Below are 22000 nucleotides of genomic sequence, written 5' to 3'. Positions count from 1 at the left end.
CGGCCCCAGAAGTCCCAAGAGCAACACCACGCCGGGCGGGAGGAGGGGAGCCGGAGGAGGGCTAGAACTCCTCCGAACGGTCCGAGTGAACGTCCTCATCCTCGGAGGAAGCCGGAGGGCCGTGGTCGGGAGATGGGACAGGTCCCGAGACAGGATCAGGCACAGGACAGGAAGCCGAGCGGGCAGGACGGTTAGGGACCCCTCTGGGGCGGCCCCTACGGATTGCAGGTTGATCAGGATGCCGTTGGTGGAAAGCGGTGATGAGAGTCCTATCCACAATCCGACTAGCTGGCACCCAGGTCCTTTCCTCAGGTCCATAGCCCTCCCAGTCAATGAGGTACTGGAGACCCCTACCCCTCCGTCTGGACCGAAGCAGGCGGCGGACGGTGTAAACCAGACCACCATCGACGAGCCGTGGAGGAGGAGGACAAGGCGCAGCAGGGACCAGCGGACTCTCATGGATAGGCTTAATCTTAGACACATGGAAAGTGGGGTGCACCCTCAGGGAATTAGGCAGTTGGAGCCGGACAGCAGTTGGGCTAATCACTCTTATGATAGGGAATGGGCCAATGAACCGAGGTGCCAGCTTCTGCGACTCCACCCTGAGTGGCAGGTTCTTCGATGACAACCACACCCTTTGACCAACATGGTAGGTGGGAGCAGGAATTCTCCGACGGTTGGCCCCGGTAGTGTAGCTGGCAACGGATCTGAGGAGTGTGGCTCGGGCTTGTGACCAGGTGCGGCGACATCGACGGGCAAAAGCAAGTGCAGATGGGCAAGTAACCTCCTCTTCCTGGCTGGCAAATAGAGGAGGCTGGTATCCATAAACACATTGGAAAGGGGACATACCGATGGCAGAGCAGATCAGAGAATTGTGTGCGTACTCCACCCATGTCAATTGCTGCGACCAGGAGTGGGGGTTGCGTGAAGTCATGCATCGCAGTGCCTTCTCGAGCTCCTGATTAGCCCGCTCTGACTGCCCATTGGATTGGGGATGGAATCCGGAAGTCAGACTGACTGTGGCTCCCAGCAGGTGACAGAACTCCTTCCAAAAAGCGGAGGAGAATTGTGGACCACGGTCAGAAACTACATCCTTTGGCAGTCCGTGGATCCGGAAGACGTGTTCCAGGACCACCTGGGCGGTCTCCTTGGCGGTTGGGAGCTTGGGGAGGGGAATGAAGTGTGCCATCTTGCTGAAACGGTCAACTATGGTGAGAATGACGGTCATGCCCCTTGAAGGGGGCAGCCCCGTGACAAAGTCAAGGGCGATGTGAGACCAGGGACGTCTGGGCACAGGCAGGGGCTGCAGCAATCCGGCTGGGGGCTGGCAGGACGACTTGTGTTGGTTGCAGATGGGGCAGGCTTGGACGAATTCCCGTACATCCTTTCTCAGAGAGGGCCACCAGAACCTCTGGGCGAGCAGGTTGTAAGTGCGGGTGGAGCCAGGGTGACAAGCTAGGCGGGAGTCATGTCCCCACTGAACGACCTGGGACCTCAGGTCTTCGGGGACAAAAAGGCGGTCAGCTGGGCAAGTGCTGGGACCTGGCTGGTTACGGAGAGCCTCCAGCACCTGTTCCTCAACAGCCCAGGTCAGAGCTGCAACGATGCAGGGACTTGGCAGAATCGACACAGGGTCCTTGGAGGGGGTGTCATCCTTCTGGAATTGACGGGAGAGGGCGTCTGGCTTGGTGTTACGTGATCCAGGCCGGTATGACAGAGTGAAATTAAACCTGGTGAAGAACAGGGCCCAGCGGGACTGCCTGGAGTTCAACCGTTTGGCCGTGCGGATGTACTCCAAGTTCTTATGATCGGTCCAAACGAGAAATGGAATGGTGGACCCCTCCAGCCAGTGACGCCACTCCTCCAAGGCAAGCTTCACAGCCAGCAGCTCACGGTTCCCTATGTCGTAATTGCACTCAGAGGGGGACAACCGACGTGAGAAAAAGGCACAGGGATGGAGCTTCCTATCCTCCGCAGCCCACTGAGAAATCACAGCACCAACTCCCACATCCGAGGCGTCCACCTCCACAATGAATTGCCGGTCCACATCAGGCATCTGGAGGATGGGAGCGGAGGTGAACCTCACCTTGAGGGTACTGAAGGCTTTGTCGGCTGCTGGGGTCCAGGTGAAGGGTTGCTTGGTGCTGGTTAGAGCAGTGAGAGGGGCAGCAACGGTACTGTAGTTCCGGATAAACTTTCTATAGAAGTTAGCAAACCCCAGAAACTGTTGCAGCTTCTTTCTGTTCTCCGGAACTGGCCATGAAGTGACTGCTGATACTTTGGCAGGATCCATTTGGATACTTCCCTCTGCCACTATGTACCCCAGGAAGGCCACTGTCTTGACGTGAAACTCACATTTCTCTGCCTTGGCGTAGAGGGAATTCTCCAGAAGACGATGAAGGACTTGCTGGACATGGCGGGTGTGTTCAGACAGGTTTCTGGAGTAGATTAAGATGTCATCCAGGTAAACGAAGACAAACTTGTTTAACATGTCCCGCAGTACATCATTCACTAGAGCCTGGAACACAGCAGGAGCATTGGTGAGGCCAAAAGGCATAACCAGATACTCGTAGTGGCCTGTTGGTGTATTGAATGCGGTTTTCCATTCATCTCCCTCCCGGATCCGCACTAGGTGGTAAGCGTTTCTGAGATCCAACTTGGTAAAAACAGTGGCTCCCTGGAGCAACTCAAAAGCAGAGGTGAGCAGAGGCAGAGGGTAACGGTTTTTCACTGTGATGTCGTTGAGTCCCCTGTAGTCGATGCAGGGGCGAAGAGATCCGTCCTTCTTCCCCACAAAGAAGAAGCCAGCACCAGCAGGAGATGAAGATGAACGGATTAATCCTGCGGACAGAGAGCCATTGATGTAGTCCTCCATGGACTTTCTTTCAGGAGCAGACAACGAATAAAGACGACCCTTTGGAGGGGCTGTTCCAGGGAGGAGGTCGATGGCACAGTCGTACGGTCGGTGAGGGGGCAGAGATGTGGCTCTTGCTTTGTTAAACACCTCTCTGAGACCATGGTAGCATTCTGGGACATTGGAGAGGTCAGGAGCGGAGTTAGTAGGTACTGGCCGAGGGGGTAGTGCGGCAGCAAGCAGGCAGGTTCGGTGGCAGTCCTCTCCCCACTCCCTGATCACCCCGGTCACCCAGTCGAGCTGAGGGTTGTGCCGGCGGAGCCATGGGTAACCCAGGATGAGGGGTTGGCCTGGAGAGGGGAGCAGGTGAAACTGGATAGTTTCTTGATGGTTTCCGGACAGACCCATCGAGACCGGGGCCGTGACATGAGTGACCGATCCGAGTAAGTGTCCGTCCAGTGCCCGGGCAGGAATAGGAGGTGTCAAACGGAGGTTCTCCAGTCCCAGTTGGCGTGCCAGCTTGATGTCCATTATGTTGGCTTCGGCGCCAGAATCCACCAGAGCAGCCAGGGTGTGAGTTGAGTCAGAGAGGCGGAGGTGAACTTGCAGCAGGGGTTTGCGGTCGGAGGACTGGATGGTCATAGAACTCAACCGGACTCCCCCTATGCCCGGTGAGCTTCGGCCCTTTAAAGGGCAGGTTACCACACGATGTCCATCACCTCCACAATAGAGGCAGAGGTTTGAGGTGAAGCGGCGCTGGCGCTCTGCAGGAGTGAGAGAGGCTCGCCCAATCTCCATAGGCTCAGACTGATCAAGCTGACCTGGGTGAGTGGCAGTAGATGACAGGAGCCCAGTCGGATCTCTCCGAATGCCGGTAGTAGGTGGACCTTGGCGCCCCCTCTCACGACGACGGGTCTGTATCCTTCTGTCGATCCTGACAGTCAGTGCGATGGCTTCATCAAGAGTGGAAGGCAGTTCATGGGAGACCAACTCGTCCTTGATATAGTCAGCCAAACTATGGAAGAACGCGTCCACCAACGATGGTGTGTTCCAAGAACTTCGTCTAGCCAGGGTTCGGAAGTCGATGGAATGGTCTGCGACTGTACGTCTGCCTTGTCGAATACTGAACAGTTCACGAGACGCCTCTGCGGTTGGTGAATCCAGGTCAAACACCTTCAGCATCTCCTCAGCAAACAGGTCGAAGGTTGCACATGCGGGGGTTTGACGTTCGAACTCTGCTGTTCCCCAGAGTCGAGCTCGGCCCGTCAGGTGAGTGATGGCATACCCAACTTTAGCCCCCTCCGTGGCGAAGGTCCTTGGCTGCAAGGAGAACTGAAGTCGGCAGCTAGTCAGGAATGGCCGGACCTGGGTTGAATCGCCGTTGAACCGCTCGGGGTTTCCAATCTTGGGTTCCGGAGCAGCGGCTGCAATGACCGGGGCAGGTAACTCGGGGGCAGGGCTGGTGGGCAGACTGGCTGGGGTAAGGTTGGTGAGGAGTTGAATGATCATGGCGAGTTGTTGTTGCTGCTGCTGGAACTGCTGCTCATGCTCATCGGTTTCCATGTCGGGGAAAGTGTGCGCTGAGTCCATAATGGTCAGATCGTACTGTCACGGTTCAGACAGACGACCAGAGGACCACAATTGCGTCACACCAGAAAGTTTATTAAAACTTAAGGGAAAAGGGAAGTAGGGAGTGAATGAAGGCTCCAGGGGTAACAGGGATCCCGTCCAATGTGCTGGGTCTGTGCCCCCCCCAGTGGCAGCGATGCGTCCTATGAAGCCGGTGGTGGGTGGTCCAGAAGTCCTGGGGGGGGGAGACACAGACACAACAGGGCGGAATGAAACAAGGCAGCAGTACAGTTCAAGGGAAATCCAAAATACGTAGTAGCAAGGCAGAAGGCTGGTCAGAGTTACCGGGATTGAAGAGTAGTCAGGAGTCGTTATGGCAGAAGCAGGTCTGGATCTCCTGGGGCAGAAGAGTATCCAAAAATTCAGGCAGGTCCGGGGTCACAAAACCAGGGTGAGCCAGAAGCGCGAGCAAACAGGTTCCGGGTGTGAGCTTTGCAGACGATCTGACACCGGAGAGCTGAAAGACAGGGCCTTAAATACTGGGAGAGGTAGTGGGTAATGCAGCGCAGCTGGCAGAGTAATTAGAGCAGAGCAGAGCAGGGACAGGTGGAGCTAGTTAGGCTGAGTAGAGAGAGTGGTGAGCAGAGTGGAAGAAAATTAAGGTGGTAACCCGGTGGAGTGAGAGGCTCATGACAGAAGTCATGTTATTTTTTATTACGATTCAGAAGTCATGTTATTTTTTATTAAGATTCAGAAGTCATGTTATTTTTTATTAAGATTCAGAAGTCATGTTATCTTTTATTTAGATTCAGAAGTCATGTTATATTTTATTTTAGATTCAGAAGTCATGTTCTTTTTTATTTAGATTCAGAAGTCATGTTATTTTTTATTTAGATTCAGAAGTCATGTTATGTTTATTAAGATTCAGAAGTCATACCCAGGATTCCTGAAGAGTCGGACAATAGTACACTACTTGTAAAGTCATCCCCAGGATTCCTCCCATACAGTCAGTAACTCCTGTGAACCCTTCTAGCCTCAGCTGTCTCCGCTAGCCCTCCAACCCCTCCCCCTGGTCATGGCACTCACCTGGAGGAACATGTTAGAGGCACCATGCCATGCACATCTTTCTCTTCTCTCTCTCTCTCTCTCTCTCTCTCTCTCTCTCTCTATCCCCCTCGCTGTCTCTTCTCCCCTCATCCCCTCTCTCTATCCCCCTCGCTGTCTCTTCTCCCCTCATCCCCTCTCTCTATCCCCCTCGCTGTCTCTTCTCCCCTCATCCCCTCTCTCTATCCTTCCTCTCCAGTGGTAGACCATACAGCAGCTGGACCAAAGCTGTTTGACAGATGTCTGTCAGTCAGACCTCTGTCCAGAACCTTGGCCCTCTGTATATTTTGTATGGTAGGAAAGACACAGGCTGCTTCCCAAATTACACCCTATTCCCTATATAGTGAGCTACTTTTGACCAGGGCACATACAAAGTAATGCACTATATAGGGAATAGGGTGCCATTTGGAACACAGCCACAGAGTCCTTGGATAACAATGACTGAATGGACCAGCTTTCTATTCAGTTTCAGCACATAGCCTGTATGCCATGAGCCCATGAACAGTGAGCTATTTCAGAGCAGGCTACTGACAGATAAGCGCATTCCAAAGTCTCAGAGAACAGTGAAATGGCAGTTTGCTAATCCTTTTCAATAATAATAAGAAGTCTGTAGAAAAGTGTCATGTCAGGTGAAGGCATACCTTTACATACTTGAATTGACAATCAATGCCCACAGTGAGTACTGGAACAATCAATGCCCACAGTGAGTACTGGAACAATCAATGCCCACAGTGAGTACTGGAACAATCAATGCCCACAGAGTACTGGAACAATCAATGCCCACAGATAGTACTGGAACAATCAATGCCCACAGAGAGTACTGGAACAATCGATGCCCACAGTGAGTACTGGAACAATCAATGCCCACAGTGAGTACTGGAACAATCAATGCCCACAGAGTACTGGAACAATCAATGCCCACAGATAGTACTGGAACAATCAATGCCCACAGAGAGTACTGGAACAATCGATGCCCACAGTGAGTACTGGAACTTGCCTAAACTTAACTGATCACATTTGTTTCTGCCCTTGAGGCAGAGCTGCCCTTAGAACAAGATGGAATAAGGAAAACTCCAATCTGCATCCAACTTATAAAGGTTCTCAGAGGTATACTGCTCCCAAGAGTAGGTTCTATACTTCAATCCACTACTCTTTTATTTTCTTTGACGTCTCTTCCCCCATGGCTAAAGGGAAATGCCAACAGCTGACACAGTAGTGGACTCATTACCATCCTAGCAACACACACATACATAAATACATACATACACAACCCACATACACAACACACATGCGAACAGTGGACTCATATCCAGATGGCTTGTTTTAGATTCCTGGCCAAAGATGCCAAAAGGCATCCAAGAGTCAGTGCTCATGGCTTTCCTCTTATAAACTTTTAATGGGTAATTTACCATCCTCAATGGGACATTTGTGTCATCCTGTAAGCACAGTCCTTCCTCATTTGTGATGATGTCAGACAATAATAGTATAGTATACAATAACAGAACATGCTCAAATCATGGTTGAACCTGGATACAGAACATGCTCAAATCATGGCTGAACCTAGAAACAGAACATGCTCAAATCATGGCTGAACCTGGAAACAGAACATGCTCAAATCATGGCTGAACCTGGAAACAGAACATGCTCAAATCATGGCTGAACCTGGAAACAGAACATGCTCAAATTAGGAGTATTTCTGTCTGTAATAAAGCCTTTTTGTGGGGAAAAGTGAATTCTAATTGGCTGAGCCTGGCTCCCCAGTGGGTGTGCCTGGCTCCCATGGCTGCACCCCTGCCCAGTAATGTGAAATCCATAGTTTAGGGCCTAATGAATTTATTTTAACTGACTGATTTCCTTCTATGAACTGTAACTCAGTAAACTCTTTGAAATTGTTGCATGTTGCGTTTATATTTTTGTTCAGTATAATTTGTGCAACATGGGTTGTTCTTGAGGAGGGGAAAAAACTATCACTTTTCCACCAAAATATTCTTCCAGATTATGCATCTCTAAACATGTTATAAGCATGTAGCCTAATGTTACCATACACTTGTCCACAGATGATAAGGTGTGAAGTAGGCTACTAACCTGTCCGCCACCATGGCAAGTATGGATAGTTGTCAGACACAGCAAAAGTAAACTGCTGCGCAGCACTGATAGCGCCATAACTTTAAATCCAACTGAATTGCTGTTGGAATGATGTCCGAGTTTTTCTCCAAATAGTACAACTTAGTCAGGTGTTTAAATAATAGAAAACCAACGAACTCAACTCCGATTTCCTACACTCCTCTGCAGCGTTTGCGCAACCGAACTGGCAATTAGTGGATTCAGCATGGGGTGGAAGAGACTGCTCATCAGGAGCGCGTGGTGGTACAGAGCGACGGTTGGGATGCGGTGACGTGCGGTCTTAGATAGGCTATGATGATAGCGAACCTGAATCTACTACCTAACCCTAACTGACGACTCATAGACTTTGAAAAGCGATTAAATGGATCATGTAGGAATAATCCCTCCCACCGACGGACAACCCAGTTGCGTTTCTCTCTCTCCCCAATGTTCTGTTCTTCTCACAGGCTGTGACGCCATTCCCAGACCTAGACGACAGAATAGAGCAGCAACCATCTGTGAGTTCATGGGGTGGAACAAAAACTATTGCTATGTGAGTTCTTATGACTGGGGGGATATTATTATGCACTCACAGCGATCAATTTACAGCAAGTCATTGCAAAAGTTGATTAGTGAGTTTGTAAACTTTATTCGCGCGTAAAGGGGGTGCTTTGCCATTTAGCCTTAGGATGGAATTATTTTGATTAGGCCACATCAGCCCTCCATGATTGATATAGCCTACAATGTCTTTGTCCCGTTACATTAATTCCTAGGAAAACATCAAGGGAGTGGAGCAGGTAGACGCCCAACATAGGTATATTACTGCGCAATAACGCATTCATAGCCTAATAATGCATTCAGTTAAATTATTGTTTTTGTTATACCGCAGAAACCTGGCAAACGGTTTTGATTGAATAGCATAATATTGAGTCTAGAAGCTCCATGAAACTGCTGGAGTCTGCTTATGGTTATGTTCACTAATGATTTGGGTTGAAGCGACACGCGCTGGTGGTACCTGGAACAACCATTCTAGTGCGCGAATTTACCTGCGATGACCGCCCCCCTCCCCTCCCCTCTCTCTCAATTTAATTCAATTCAATTCAAAGGGCATTATTGGCATGGGAAATATATGTTTACATTGCCAAAGAAAATGGAATAGACAATATACAAAGGGGAAATAAACAAGGGAACATTACACAAAAGTTTTAAAATAATAAAGATATTCCAAATGTTATATTATTTGCTATGTACAGTGTTGTAACAATGTGCAAGTAGTTGAACTATGAAAGGGGAAATAAATAAACAGATAAATATAGGTTGTATTTACAATGTTGTTTGTGCTCCACTGGTTGCCTTTTTCTCATGGCAACTGGCCACACATCTTGCTGCTGTGACTCCACACTGTGGTATTTCGCCTAACAGATATGGGAGTTTATAAATGTTTGATTTGTTTTTTCGAATTCTTTGTGGGTCTGTGTAATCTGAGGGAAATATGTCTCTCTAATATGGTCATACATTTGGCAGTAGGTTAGGAAGTGTAGCTCAGTTTCCACCTCATTTTGTGGGCAGTGGGCACATAGCCTGTCATCTCGAGAGAGCCAGGTCTGCCTATGGCGGCCTCTCTCAATAGCAAGGCTATGCTCACTGAGTCTGTACATAGTCAAAGATTTTCTTAATTTAGGGTCAGTCACAGTGGTCAGGTATTCTGCCACTGCGTACTCTCTGTTTAGGGCCAGATAGCATTCTCTCTCTCTCTCTCTCTCTCTCTGTCTCTCTCTGTCTCTCTCTCTGTCTCTCTCTCTCTCTCTCTCTCTCTCTCTCTCTCTCTCTCTCTCTCTCTCTCTCTCTCTCTTTCACACCCCCCCTCTCTCTCTCTCTCACACACACACACACACACACACTATGACAATATAACTGCACAAAGGACGTGATTTCTACAGCATAAGATTATGATCCTGTGAGAAATAAAGGATAAAAACAAGAATGTCAATTTTACAAATCATTCCGCTGACAACCACATAACAGATCTCTAGCGAGCCTTACACTCATTATTCTTGCACCAGGTGCTAAACATATTTTAAAAAATTGGCCAATGGGTATAGCTACCCTATCAGAAAAAGAACCCGCAACAATATTTGGACCAACTACTTTTTAGAGTTTTGTTGTGCTTAGTCTTAGATAGGACATTATACGTGGAATAATACATTTGGAAAAAATATATATTCTTCGGTTTCCAAGAAGCCTATTTGGTTTCCTCGAAACCTGTCCACTTTTTGATTCTCTAAATTGATAATGACATGTTATTTTGTTCTTTTTAAAGAGAGGATGGTGAATTGGAAAATGAAGAAATAGATGATGAAGGGATTGGGATTGATGAGGAGAGCAAAGAATAAGTCAAAGAAGTAAATGAGGAAAAGGAAGAGAAGGCCAGGAAGAGAAAGGCCAATAAGAGAAAGGACAGGAAGATAAAGTACAGGAAGAGCAAGGACAAGAACAGAAAGGCCAGGAACAGAAAGGCCAAGAAGAGAAGGGCCAGGAAGACCATGAAGAGAAAGGAAAGGAAGAGAAATGACAGGTTGGCCAGGAAGGCCAGGAAGAAAAACGCCAGGAAGAGAAAGACCAGGAAGATAAAGGACAGAAAGAGAAAGCACAGGAAGAGAAAGGATAGGAAGGCAAGGAAGAAAAAGGCCAGGAAGAGAAAGGATAGGAAGGACAGGAAGAGAAAGGCCAGGAAGAGAAAGGCCAGGTAGAGAAAGGACAGGAAGGCCAGGTAGAGAAAGGACAGGAAGGCCAGGTAGAGAAAGGACAGGAAGGCCAGGAAGAGAAAAAGACAGGAAGGCCAGGAAGTGAAAGGCCAGGAAGAGTAAGGACAGGAAGGCCAGTAAGAGAAAGGCCAAGAAGAAAAAGGCCAGGAAGAGAAAGGCCAGGAAGAGAAAGGACAGGAAGGCCAGTAAGATAAAGGCCAGGAAGAGAAAGGCCAGGAATACCAGGAAGAGAAAGGACAGGAAGGCCAGTAAGATAAAGGCCAGGAAGAGAAAGGCCAGGAATACCAGGAAGAGAAAGTCCAGGAAGAGAAAGAACAGGAATACCAGGAAGAGAAAGGACAAGAAGAGAAAGGCCAGGAAGAGAAAGGCCAGGCAGGCCAGGAAGTAAAAGGCCAGGAAGAGAAAGGACAGGAAGGCCAGTAAGAGAAAGGCCAAGAAGAAAAAGGCCAGGAAGAAAAAGGCCAGGAAGAAAAAGGCCAGGAAGAGAAAGGCCAGGAAGAGAAGGACAGGAAGGCCAGTAAGAGAAAGGCCAGGAAGAGAAAGGCCAGGAATACCAGGAAGAGAAAGTCCAGGAAGAGAAAGAACAGGAATACCAGGAAGAGAAAGGACAAGAAGAGAAAGGCCAGGAAGAGAAAGGCCAGGCAGGCCAGGAAGAGAAAGGCCAGGCAGGCCAGGAAGTAAAAGGACAGGAAGGCCAGGTAGAGAAAGGACAGGAAGGCCAGGAAGAGAAAAGACAGGAAGGCCAAGAAGAAAAAGGCCAGGAAGAGAAAGGATAGGAAGGCAAGGAAGAGAAAGGCCAGGAAGAGAAAGGACAGGTAGAGAAAGGACAGGTAGAAAAAGGACAGGAAGGCCAGGAAGAGAAAGGACAGGAAGAGAAAAACCAGGAAGAGAAAGGACAGGAAGGCCAGTAAGAGAAAGGCCAGGAAGAGAAAGGCCAGGAATACCAGGAAGAGAAAGGCCAGGAAGAGAAAGAACAGGAATACCAGGAAGAGAAAGGACAAGAAGAGAAAGGCCAGGAAGAGATAAGGCCAGGAAGAGTAAGGACAGGAAGGCCAGGTAGAGAAAGGACAGGAAGGCCAGGAAGAGAAAAAGAAAGGAAGGCCAGGAATAGGAAGGCCATGAAGAGAAAAAGACAGGAAGGCCAGGAATTGAAAGGCCAGGAAGAGAAAGGAAAGGAAGGGAAAGGACTAGAAGAAAAAGGACAGGAAGAGTAAGGCCAGGAAGAGAAAGGACAGGAAGAGAAAGGACAGGAAGGCCAGTAAGAGAAAGGCCAAGAAGAAAAAGGACTGAAAGAGTAAGGCCAGGAAGAGAAAGGCCAGGAAAAGAAAGGCCAGGAAGAGAAAAGACAGGAAGGCCAGTAAGAGAAAGGCCAGGAAGAGAAAGGCCAGGAATACCAGGAAGAGAAAAGGCCAGGAAGAGAAAGAACAGGAATAGCAGGAAGAGAAAGGACAAGAAGAGAAAGGCCAGGAAGAGAAAGGCCAGGAAGGCCAGGAAGTGAAATGACAGGAAGGCCAGGTAGAGAAAGAACAGGAAGCCTCCCGGCCGGCTCGGTCCTCCCCTCCAGCTCCGTGGCTTGATGACTCATTGCGAGCTCACAGAACAGAGCTCCGGGCAGCGGAGCGGAAATGGAAGAAAACTAAACTCCCTGCCGACCTGGCATCTTTTCACTCCCTCCTCTCTACATTTTCTTCATCTGTTTCTGCTGCTAAGGCCACCTTCTACCACTCTAAATTCCAAGCATCTGCCTCTAACCCTAGGAAGCTCTTTGCCACATTTTCCTCCCTCCTGAATCCTCCCCCCCCCCCCCCCCCCCCCCCCCCCTCCTCTCTCTCTGTGGATGACTTCGTCAACCACTTTGAAAAGAAGGTTGACGACATCCGATCCTCGTTTGTTAAGTCTAATGACACTGCTGGTCCTGCTCACACTGCCCTACCCTATGCTTTGACTTCTTTCTCCCCTCTCTCTCCAGATAAAATCCTGCGACTTGTGACTGCAGGCCGCCCAACAACCTGCCCGCTTGACCCCATCCCCTCCTCCCTTCTCCAGACCATCTCCGGTGACCTTCTCCCCTACCTCACCTCGCTGATCAACTCATCCTTGACCGCTGGCCATGTCCCTTCCGTCTTCAAGAGAGCGAGAGTTGCTCCCCTTCTCAAAAAACCAACACTCGACCCCACTGATGTCAACAACTACAGACCAGTATCCCTTCTTTCTTTTCTTTCCAAAACTATTGAGCGTGCCGTCTTTAGCCAACTCTCTTGCTATCTCTCTCAGAATGACCTTCTTGATCCAAACCAATCAGGTTTCAGGACTGGTCATTCAACTGAGACTGCTCTTCTCTGTGTCACGGAGACTCTCCGCACTGCTAAAGCTAACTCTCTCTCCTCTGCTCTTGTCCTTCTAGACCTGTCTGCTGCCTTTGATACTGTGAACCATCAGATCCTCCTCTCCACCCTCTCCGAGCTGGGCATCTCCGGCGCGGCTCACTCCTGGATTGCGTCCTACCTGACCGGTCGCTCCTACCAAGTGGCGTGGCGAGAAGCTGTCTCCGCACCACGTGCTCTCACCACTGGTGTCCCCCAGGGCTCAGTTCTAGGCCCTCTCCTTTTCTCCCTATACACCAAGTCACTTGGCTCTGTCATATCCTCACATGGCCTTTCCTATCATTGCTACGCTGACGATACACAACTAATCTTCTCCTTTCCCCCTTCTGATAACCAGGTGGCGAATCGCATCTCTGCATGTCTGGCAGACATATCAGTATGGATGACGGATCACCACCTCAAGCTGAACCCTGGCAAGACGGAGCTGCTCTTCCTCCCGGGGAAGGACTGCCCGTTCCATGATCTCGCCATCACGGTTGACAACTCCGCTGTGTCCTCCTCCCAGAGTGCGAAGAGCCTAGGCGTGACCCTGGACAACACCCTGTCGTTCTCCGCCAACATCAAGGCGGTGACCCGCTCCTGCAGGTTCATGCTCTACAACATTCGGAGAGTACGACCCTGCCTTACACAGGAAGCGGCACAGGTCCTAATCCAGGCACTTGTCATCTCCCGTCTGGACTACTGCAACTCGCTGTTGGCTGGCCTCCCTGCCTGTGCCATTAAACCCCTACAACTCATCCAGAATGCCGCAGCCCGTCTGGTGTTCAACCTTCCCAAGTTCTCTCACGTCACCCCCCTCCTCCGCACACTCCACTGGCTTCCAGTTGAAGCTCGCATCCGCTACAAGACCATGGTGCTTGCCTATGGAGCAGTGAGGGGAACGGCACCTCTGTACCTTCAGGCTCTGATCAGTCCCTACACCCAAACGAGGGCATTGCGTTCATCCACCTCTGGCCTGCTGGCTCCCCTTCCTCTGCGGAAGCATAGCTCCCGCTCAGCCCAGTCAAAACTGTTCGCTGCTCTGGCACCCCAATGGTGGAACAAGCTCCCTCACGACGCCAGGACAGCGGAGTCACTCACCACCTTCCGGAGACATTTGAAACCCCACCTCTTTAAGGAATACCTGGGATAGGATAAAGTGTTCCTTCCAACCCCCCCCCCCCCAAATTGTAAAGTGGTTATCCCACTGGCTATAGGGTGAACGCACCAATTTGTGAGTCGCTCTGGCTAAGAGCGTCTGCTAAATGACGTTAATGTGCCCTTGAGCAAGGCACTTAACCCTAATTGCTCCTGTAAGTCGCTCTGGATAAGAGCGTCTGCTAAATGACTAAAATGTAAAATGTAAATGTAAAAGACAGGAAGGCCAGGAAGTGAAAGACCAGGAAGAGAAATGAAATGAAGGGAAAGGACAAGAAGAAAAAGGCCAGGAAGAGTAAGGCCAGGAAGAGAAAGGACAGGAAGAGCAAGGACAGGAAGGCCAGTAAGAGAAAGGCCAAGAAGAAAAAGGCCAGGAAGAGAAAGGCCAGGAAGAGAAAGGCCAGTAAGAGAAAGGCCAGGAAGAGAAAGGACAGGAAGGCAAGTAAGAGAAAGGCCAATAAGAAAAAGGAAAGGAAGAGTAAGGCCAGGAAGAGAAAGGACAGGAAGAGAAAGGACAGGAAGGCCAGTAAGAGAAAGGCCAGTAAGAGAAAGGCCAGGAAGAGAAAGACCAGGAAGATAAAGGACAGAAAGAGAAAGCACAGGAAGAGAAAGGATATGAAGGCCAGGAAGAGAAAGGCCAGGAAGAGAAAGGATAGAAAGGCCAGGAAGAGAAAGGATAGGAAGGCAAGGAAGAAAAAGGCCAGGAAGAGGAAGGATAGGAAGGACAGGAAGAGAAAGGCCAGGAAGAGAAAGGACAGGTAGATAAAGGACAGGAAGGCAAGGTAGAGAAAGGACAGGAAGGACAGGTAGAGAAAGGACAGGAAGGCCAGGAAGAGAAAAGACAGGAAGGCCAGGAAGTAAAAGGCCAGGAAGAGAAAGGAAAGGAAGGGAAAGGAAAAGAAGAAAAAGGCCAGGAAGAGTAAGGCCAGGAAGAGAAAGGCCAGGAAGAGAAAGGACAGGAAGAGCAAGGACAGGAAGGCCAGTAAGAGAAAGGCCAAGAAGAAAAAGGCCAGGAAGAGAAAGGCCAGGAAGAAAAAGTCCAGGAAGAGAAAGGCCAGGAAGAGAAAGGCCAGGCAGGCCAGGAAGTGAAAGGACAGGAAGGCCAGGTAGAGAAAGGACAGGAAGGCCAGGGAGAGAAAAGACAGGAAGGCGAAGAAGAAAAAGGCCAGGAAGAGAAAGGATATGAAGGACAGGAAGAGAAAGGCCAGGAAGAGAAAGGCCAGGTAGAGAAAGGACAGGTAGAGAAAGGACAGGAAGGCCAGGTAGAGAAAGGACAGGAAGGCCAGGAAGAGAAAAAGACAGGAAGGACAGGAAGTGAAAGGCCAGGAAGAGAAAGGAAATGAAGGGAAAGGACTAGAAGAAAAAGGACAGGAAGAGTAAGGCCAGGAAGAGAAAGGACAGGAAGAGTAAGGCCAGGAAGAGAAAGGACAAGAAGGCTAGGAAGTGAAAGGACAGGAAGGCCAGGTAGAGAAAGGACAGGAAGGCCATGAAGAGAAAAAGACAGGAAGGCCAGGAAGTGAAAGACCAGGAAGAGAAAGGAAATGAAGGGAACGGACAAGAAGAAAAAGGACAGGAAGAGTAAGGCCAGGAAGAGAAAGGCCAAAAAGAAAAAGGAAAGGAAGAGTAAGGCCAGGAAGAGAAAGGCCAGGAAGAGAAAGGCCAGGAAGAGAAAGGACAGGAAGGCCAGTAAGAGAAAGGCTAGGAAGAGAAAGGCCAGGAATACCAGGAAGAGAAAGGCCAGGAAAAGAAAGAACAGGAATACCAGAAAGAGAAAGGACAGGAAGAAAAAGGCTAAGAAGAGAAGGGCCAGGAAGGCCAGGAAGTGAAAGGCCAGGAAGAGAAGGCCAGTAAGATAAAGGACCGGAAGAAAAGGGCCAGGTAGAGAAAGGCCAGGAAAAGAAAAGGACAGGAATAGAATGCCAGGAAGAAAAAGGAGAGGAAGGCCAGGGAGAGAAAGGCCAGGAAGAGAAAAGACCGGAAGAAAATGGCCAGGTAGAGCAAGGCCAGGAAGAGAAAAAGGACAGGAAGAGAATGCCAGGAAGAGAAAGGAGAGGAAGGCCGGGAAGAGAAAGGCCGGGAAGAGAAAGGCCAGGAAGAGAAAGGCCAGAAAGAGAAAGGACATGAAGAGAAAGGATAGGAAGGCCAGGAAGAGACAGGCCAGGAAGAGTAAGGATAGGAAGGCCAGGAAGAGAAAGGCCAGGAAGAGCAAAGATAGGAAGAGAAAGGACAGGAGAGAAGGGCCAGGAAGAGAAAGGACAGGAAGAGAAATCCAGGAATACCAGGAAGAGAAAGGACAGGAAGAGAAAGGACAGGAAGGCCAGGAAGAGAAAGGGCAGGAAGAGAAAGGACAGGAAGAGAAAGGACAGGAAGAGAAAGGCCAGGAACACCAGGAAGAGAAAGGATAAGAAGATAAATGCCAGGAAGAGAAAGGCCAGGAAGAGAGAGGCCAGGAAGAAAAAGGAAAGGAAGAGAATGGACAGGAAGGCCAGGAAGGCAGGAAGAAAAGGACAGGAAGGAAAAGGCCAAGAAGAGAAGGGACTGGAAGGCCAGGAAGAGAAAGGACAGGAAGAGTAAGGTCAGGAAGAGAAATACCAGGAAGGCCAAGAAGAGGAAGGCCAGGAAGAGAAAGGACAGGAAGGCCAGGAAGAGTAAAGACTGAAAGGCAAGAAATAAATTGAAAGGCCAGGAAGAGAATGGACAGTAAGAGAAATGACAGGAAGGCCAGGTAGTGAAAGGCCGGGAAGTAAAAGACCAGGAAGAGAAAAGACAGGAAGAGAAAGGCCAGGAAGAGAAAAGACAGGAAGAGAAAGGCCAGGAAGAGAAAGACAGGAAGAGAATGCCAGGAAGAAAAAGGCCAGGAAGAAAAAGGCCAGGATGGCAAGGAAGAGAAAGGCCAGGAAGAATAAGGGCAGGAAGAGAAAAGGCTAGGAATACCAGAAAGAGAAAGGACAGGAAGAGTAAGGCCAGGAAGAAAAGGCCAGGAAGAGAAAGGACAGGAAGAAAAAGAAAAGGAAGAGAAAGGCCAGGAAGAGAATGGAGAGGAAGAGAAAGGCCAGGAAGAGTAGGTTCAATAATAAAAAGGCCAGGAAGAGAAAGGCCAGGAAGATAAAGAAAAGGACGAGAAAGAAAAGAAAGAGAGAGGACAGGAAGAGAAAGGCCAGGAAGAGAAGACCAGGAAGAGAAAGGACAGGAAGAGAAAGGCCAAGGGGAGAAAGGACAGGAAGATAAAGGCGAGGAAGAGTAGGTTCAAGAAGAAAAAGGCCAGGAAGAGAAGGAAAAGGAAGAGCAAGGCCAGGAAGAGAAAGAAAGGAAGAGAAAGGATAGGAAGGCCAGGAAGAGACAGGCCAGGAAGAGTAAGGATAGGAAGGCCAGGAAGAGAAAGGCCAGGAAGAGCAAAGATAGGAAGAGAAAGGACAGGAGAGAAGGGCCAGGAAGAGAAAGGACAGGAAGAGAAATCCAGGAATACCAGGAAGAGAAAGGACAGGAAGAGAAAGGACAGGAAGGCCAGGAAGAGAAAGGGCAGGAAGAGAAAGGACAGGAAGAGAAAGGACAGGAAGAGAAAGGCCAGGAACACCAGGAAGAGAAAGGATAAGAAGATAAATGCCAGGAAGAGAAAGGCCAGGAAGAGAGAGGCCAGGAAGAAAAAGGAAAGGAAGAGAATGGACAGGAAGGCCAGGAAGGCAGGAAGAAAAGGACAGGAAGGAAAAGGCCAAGAAGAGAAGGGACTGGAAGGCCAGGAAGAGAAAGGACAGGAAGAGTAAGGTCAGGAAGAGAAATACCAGGAAGGCCAAGAAGAGGAAGGCCAGGAAGAGAAAGGACAGGAAGGCCAGGAAGAGTAAAGACTGAAGGGCAAGAAATAAATTGAAAGGCCAGGAAGAGAATGGACAGTAAGAGAAATGACAGGAAGGCCAGGTAGTGAAAGGCCGGGAAGTAAAAGACCAGGAAGAGAAAAGACAGGAAGAGAAAGGCCAGGAAGAGAAAAGACAGGAAGAGAAAGGCCAGGAAGAGAAAGACAGGAAGAGAATGCCAGGAAGAAAAAGGCCAGGAAGAAAAAGGCCAGGATGGCAAGGAAGAGAAAGGCCAGGAAGAATAAGGGCAGGAAGAGAAAAGGCTAGGAATACCAGAAAGAGAAAGGACAGGAAGAGTAAGGCCAGGAAGAAAAGGCCAGGAAGAGAAAGGACAGGAAGAAAAAGAAAAGGAAGAGAAAGGCCAGGAAGAGAATGGAGAGGAAGAGAAAGGCCAGGAAGAGTAGGTTCAATAATAAAAAGGCCAGGAAGAGAAAGGCCAGGAAGATAAAGAAAAGGACGAGAAAGAAAAGAAAGAGAGAGGACAGGAAGAGAAAGGCCAGGAAGAGAAGACCAGGAAGAGAAAGGACAGGAAGAGAAAGGCCAAGGGGAGAAAGGACAGGAAGATAAAGGCGAGGAAGAGTAGGTTCAAGAAGAAAAAGGCCAGGAAGAGAAGGAAAAGGAAGAGCAAGGCCAGGAAGAGAAAGAAAGGAAGAGAAAGACCAGGAAGAGAAAGGACAGAAAGACAAAGGCCATGGGGAGAAAAGACAGGAAGAGAAAGAACGGGAAGAGAAAGAAAAGGAAGAGAAAGAAAAGGAAGAGAAAGGCCAGGAAGAGAAAAGACAGGAAGAGAAAGGCCAGGAACACCAGGAAGAGAAAGGCCAGTAAGAGAAAGGCCAGGAAGAGAAAGACCAGGAAGATAAAGGACAGAAAGAGAAAGCACAGGAAGAGAAAGGATAGGAAGGCCAGGAAGAGAAAGGCCAGGAAGAGAAAGGATAGAAAGGCCAGGAAGAGAAAGGATAGGAAGGCAAGGAAGAAAAAGGCCAGGAAGAGGAAGGATAGGAAGGACAGGAAGAGAAAGGCCAGGAAGAGAAAGGACAGGTAGAGAAAGGACAGGAAGGCAAGGTAGAGAAAGGACAGGAAGGACAGGTAGAGAAAGGACAGGAAGGCCAGGAAGAGAAAAGACAGGAAGGCCAGGAAGTAAAAGGCCAGGAAGAGAAAGGAAAGGATGGGAAAGGAAAATAAGAAAAAGGCCAGGAAGAGTAAGGCCAGGAAGAGAAAGGACAGGAAGAGCAAGGACAGGAAGGCCAGTAAGAGAAAGGCCAATAAGAAAAAGGCCAAGAAGAAAAAGGCCAGGAGGAGAAAGGCCAGGAAGAGAAAGGCCAGGAAGAGAAAGGACAGGAAGGCCAGAAAGAGAAAGGACAGGAAGGCCAGAAAGAGAAAGGCCAGGAATACCAGGAAGAGAAAGTCCAGGAAGAGAAAGGCCAGGAAGAGAAAGGCCAGGCAGGCCAGGAAGTGAAAGGACAGGAAGGCCAGGTAGAGAAAGGACAGGAAGGCCAGGGAGAGAAAAGACAGGAAGGCCAAGAAGAAAAAGGCCAGGAAGAGAAAGGATATGAAGGACAGGGAGAGAAAGGCCAGGAAGAGAAAGGCCGGGTAGAGAAAGGACAGGTAGAGAAAGGACAGGAAGGCCAGGTAGAGAAAGGACAGGAAGGCCAGGAAGAGAAAAAGACAGGAAGGACAGGAAGTGAAAGGCCAGGAAGAGAAAGGAAATGAAGGGAAAGGACTAGAAGAAAAAGGACAGGAAGAGTAAGGCCAGGAAGAGAAAGCACAGGAAGAGTAAGGCCAGGAAGAGAAAGGACAAGAAGGCTAGGAAGTGAAAGGACAGGAAGGCCAGGTAGAGAAAAAGACAGGAAGGCCAGGAAGTGAAAGACCAGGAAGAGAAAGGAAATGAAGGGAAAGGACAAGAAGAAAAAGGACAGGAAGAGTAAGGCCAGGAAGAGAAAGGCCAAAAAGAAAAAGGAAAGGAAGAGTAAGGCCAGGAAGAGAAAGGCCAGGAAGAGAAAGGCCAGGAAGAGAAAGGACAGGAAGGCCAGTAAGAGAAAGGCCAGGAAGAGAAAGGCCAGGAATACCAGGAAGAGAAAGGCCAGGAAAAGAAAGAACAGGAATACCAGAAAGAGAAAGGACAGGAAGAGAAAGGCCAAGAAGAGAAGGGCCAGGAAGGCCAGGAAGTGAAAGGCCAGGAAGAGAAGGCCAGGAAGATAAAGGACCGGAAGAAAAGGGCCAGGTAGAGAAAGGCCAGGAAAAGAAAAGGACAGGAATAGAATGCCAGGAAGAAAAAGGAGAGGAAGGCCAGGGAGAGAAAGGTCAGGAAGAGAAAGGACCGGAAGAAAATGGCCAGGTAGAGAAAGGCCAGGAAGAGAAAAGGACAGGAAGAGAATGCCAGGAAGAGAAAGGAGAGGAAGGCCGGGAAGAGAAAGGCCAGGAAGAGAAAGGCCAGAAAGAGAAAGGACATGAAGAGAAAGGATAGGAAGGCCAGGAAGAGACAGGCCAGGAAGAGTAAGGATAGGAAGGCCAGGAAGAGAAAGGCCAGGAAGAGAAAAAGATAGGAAGAGAAAGGACAGGAGAGAAGGGCCAGGAAGAGAAAGGACAGGAAGGCCAGGAAGAGAAAGGACAGGAAGAGAAAGGACAGGAAGAGAAATCCAGGAATACCAGGAAGAGAAAGGACAGGAAGAGAAAGGACAGGAAGGCCAGGAAGAGAAAGGACAGGAAGAGAAAGGACAGGAAGAGAAAGGCCAGGAAGAGAAAGGCCAGGAACACCAGGAAGAGAAAGGATAAGAAGATAAATGCCAGGAAGAGAAAGGCCAGGAAGAGAGAGGCCAGGAAGAAAAAGGAAAGGAAGAGAATGGACAGGAAGGCCAGGAAGGCAGGAAGAAAAGGACAGGAAGGAAAAGGCCAAGAAGAGAAGGGACTGGAAGGCCAGGAAGAGAAAGGACAGGAACACCAGGAAGAGCAAGGCCAGGAAGAGAAAGGAAAGGAAGAGAATGGACAGGAAGGCCAGGAAGAGAAAAGACAGGAAGGCCAGGAAGAGAAAGGACAGGAAGAGAAAGGTCAGGAAGAGAAAGGTCAGGAAGGCCAGGAAGAGAAAGGCAAGGAAGAGAAAGGCCAGGAAGACCAGAAAGAGAAAGGCCAGAAAGAGAAAGAACAGGAAGAGAAAGGACAGGAAGGCCAAGAAGAGAAAAGACAGGAAGAGAAAGGCTAGGAAGAGAAATGACAGGAAAAGAAAGGCTAGGAAGGCCAGGAATGCCAGGATGAGAAAGGCCAGGAAGAGAAAGGCCATGAAGAGAAAGACCAGGAACGCCAGAAATAGAAAGGCCAGAAAGAGAAAGAACAGGAAGAGAAAGAACAAGAAGGCCAAGAAGAGAAAATACAGGAAGAGAAAGGCCAGGAAGAGAAAGGACAGGAAGGCAAGGAAGAGAAAGGCCAGGAAGAGAAAAAAGGCCAGGAAGAGGAAGGCCTGGAAGGACGGTAAGAGAAAGGCCAGGAAGAGAAAGGAAAGGAAGAGAATGGCCAGGAATAGAATTGGGCAGGAAGGCCATGAAGAGAAAGGACAGGAAGAGAAAGGTCAGGTAGAGAAATGCCAGGAAGGACAGGAAGAGAAAAAGTTTGAAAGGCAAGAAAGTGAAAGGCCAGGAAGAGAATGGACAGTAAGAGAAGGGACAGGAAGGCCAGGTAGTGAAAGGCCAAAAAGTAAAAGGCCAGGAAGAGAAAGGACAGGAAAAGAAAGGCTAGGAAGGCCAGGAATGCCAGGATGAGAAAGGCCAGGAAGAGAAAGGCCATGAAGAGAGAGACCAGGAACGCCAGAAATAGAAAGGCCAGAAAGAGAAAGAACAGGAAGAGAAAGGACAAGAAGGCCAAGAAGAGAAAATACAGGAAGAGAAAGGCCAGGAAGAGAAAGGACAGGAAGGCAAGGAAGAGAAAGGCCAGGAAGAGAAAAAAGGCCAGGAAGAGGAAGGCCTGGAAGGACGGTAAGAGAAAGGCCAGGAAGAGAAAGGAAAGGAAGAGAAAGGCCAGGAATAGAATTGGGCAGGAAGGCCATGAAGAGAAAGGACAGGAAGAGAAAGGTCAGGTAGAGAAATGCCAGGAAGGCCAGGAAGAGAAAAAGTCTGAAAGGCAAGAAAGTGAAAGGCCAGGAAGAGAATGGACAGTAAGAAAAAGAAGAGAACGGCCAGGAAGAGAAGGACAGGAAGAGAAATGCCAGGAGAGAAAGGACAGGAAGAGAAAGGACAGGAAGATAATAAA

At 49.2% G+C, this 22000-nt stretch overlaps 1 protein-coding gene and 1 pseudogene across 2 annotated transcripts in view; one reads left to right on the top strand and one right to left on the bottom strand.

The window, feature by feature from the left end:
* Positions 1 to 8658, bottom strand: part of LOC311119647 (fibulin-7-like) — a gene marked incomplete at its 5' end in the record, with an annotated part of 17557 nt that extends 8899 nt beyond the window's left edge. The window contains one exon of the mRNA XM_084157768.1: positions 8646 to 8658. Coding sequence (XP_084013894.1) covers positions 8646 to 8658 — 13 coding nt within the window. The remainder of the gene's footprint in view (positions 1 to 8645) is intronic.
* A 921-nt stretch (positions 8659 to 9579) lies between these two features.
* Positions 9580 to 22000, top strand: part of LOC311119548 — a 37532-nt pseudogene continuing 25111 nt past the window's right edge. Inside the window, exons 1-3 of the transcript in view lie at positions 9580 to 9587; positions 9951 to 10302; positions 10493 to 10779. The product of the transcript in view is annotated as an uncharacterized misc_RNA (transcript). The remainder of the gene's footprint in view (positions 9588 to 9950; positions 10303 to 10492; positions 10780 to 22000) is intronic.

The sequence above is a fragment of the Coregonus lavaretus genome (genome assembly GCF_964263955.1).
Source record: "Coregonus lavaretus genome assembly, chromosome: 1".
NCBI lineage: Eukaryota > Metazoa > Chordata > Actinopteri > Salmoniformes > Salmonidae > Coregonus > Coregonus lavaretus.
The sequence above is the reverse complement of the archived record's forward strand: the minus strand, read 5'-3'. Positions and strand labels throughout refer to the sequence as shown.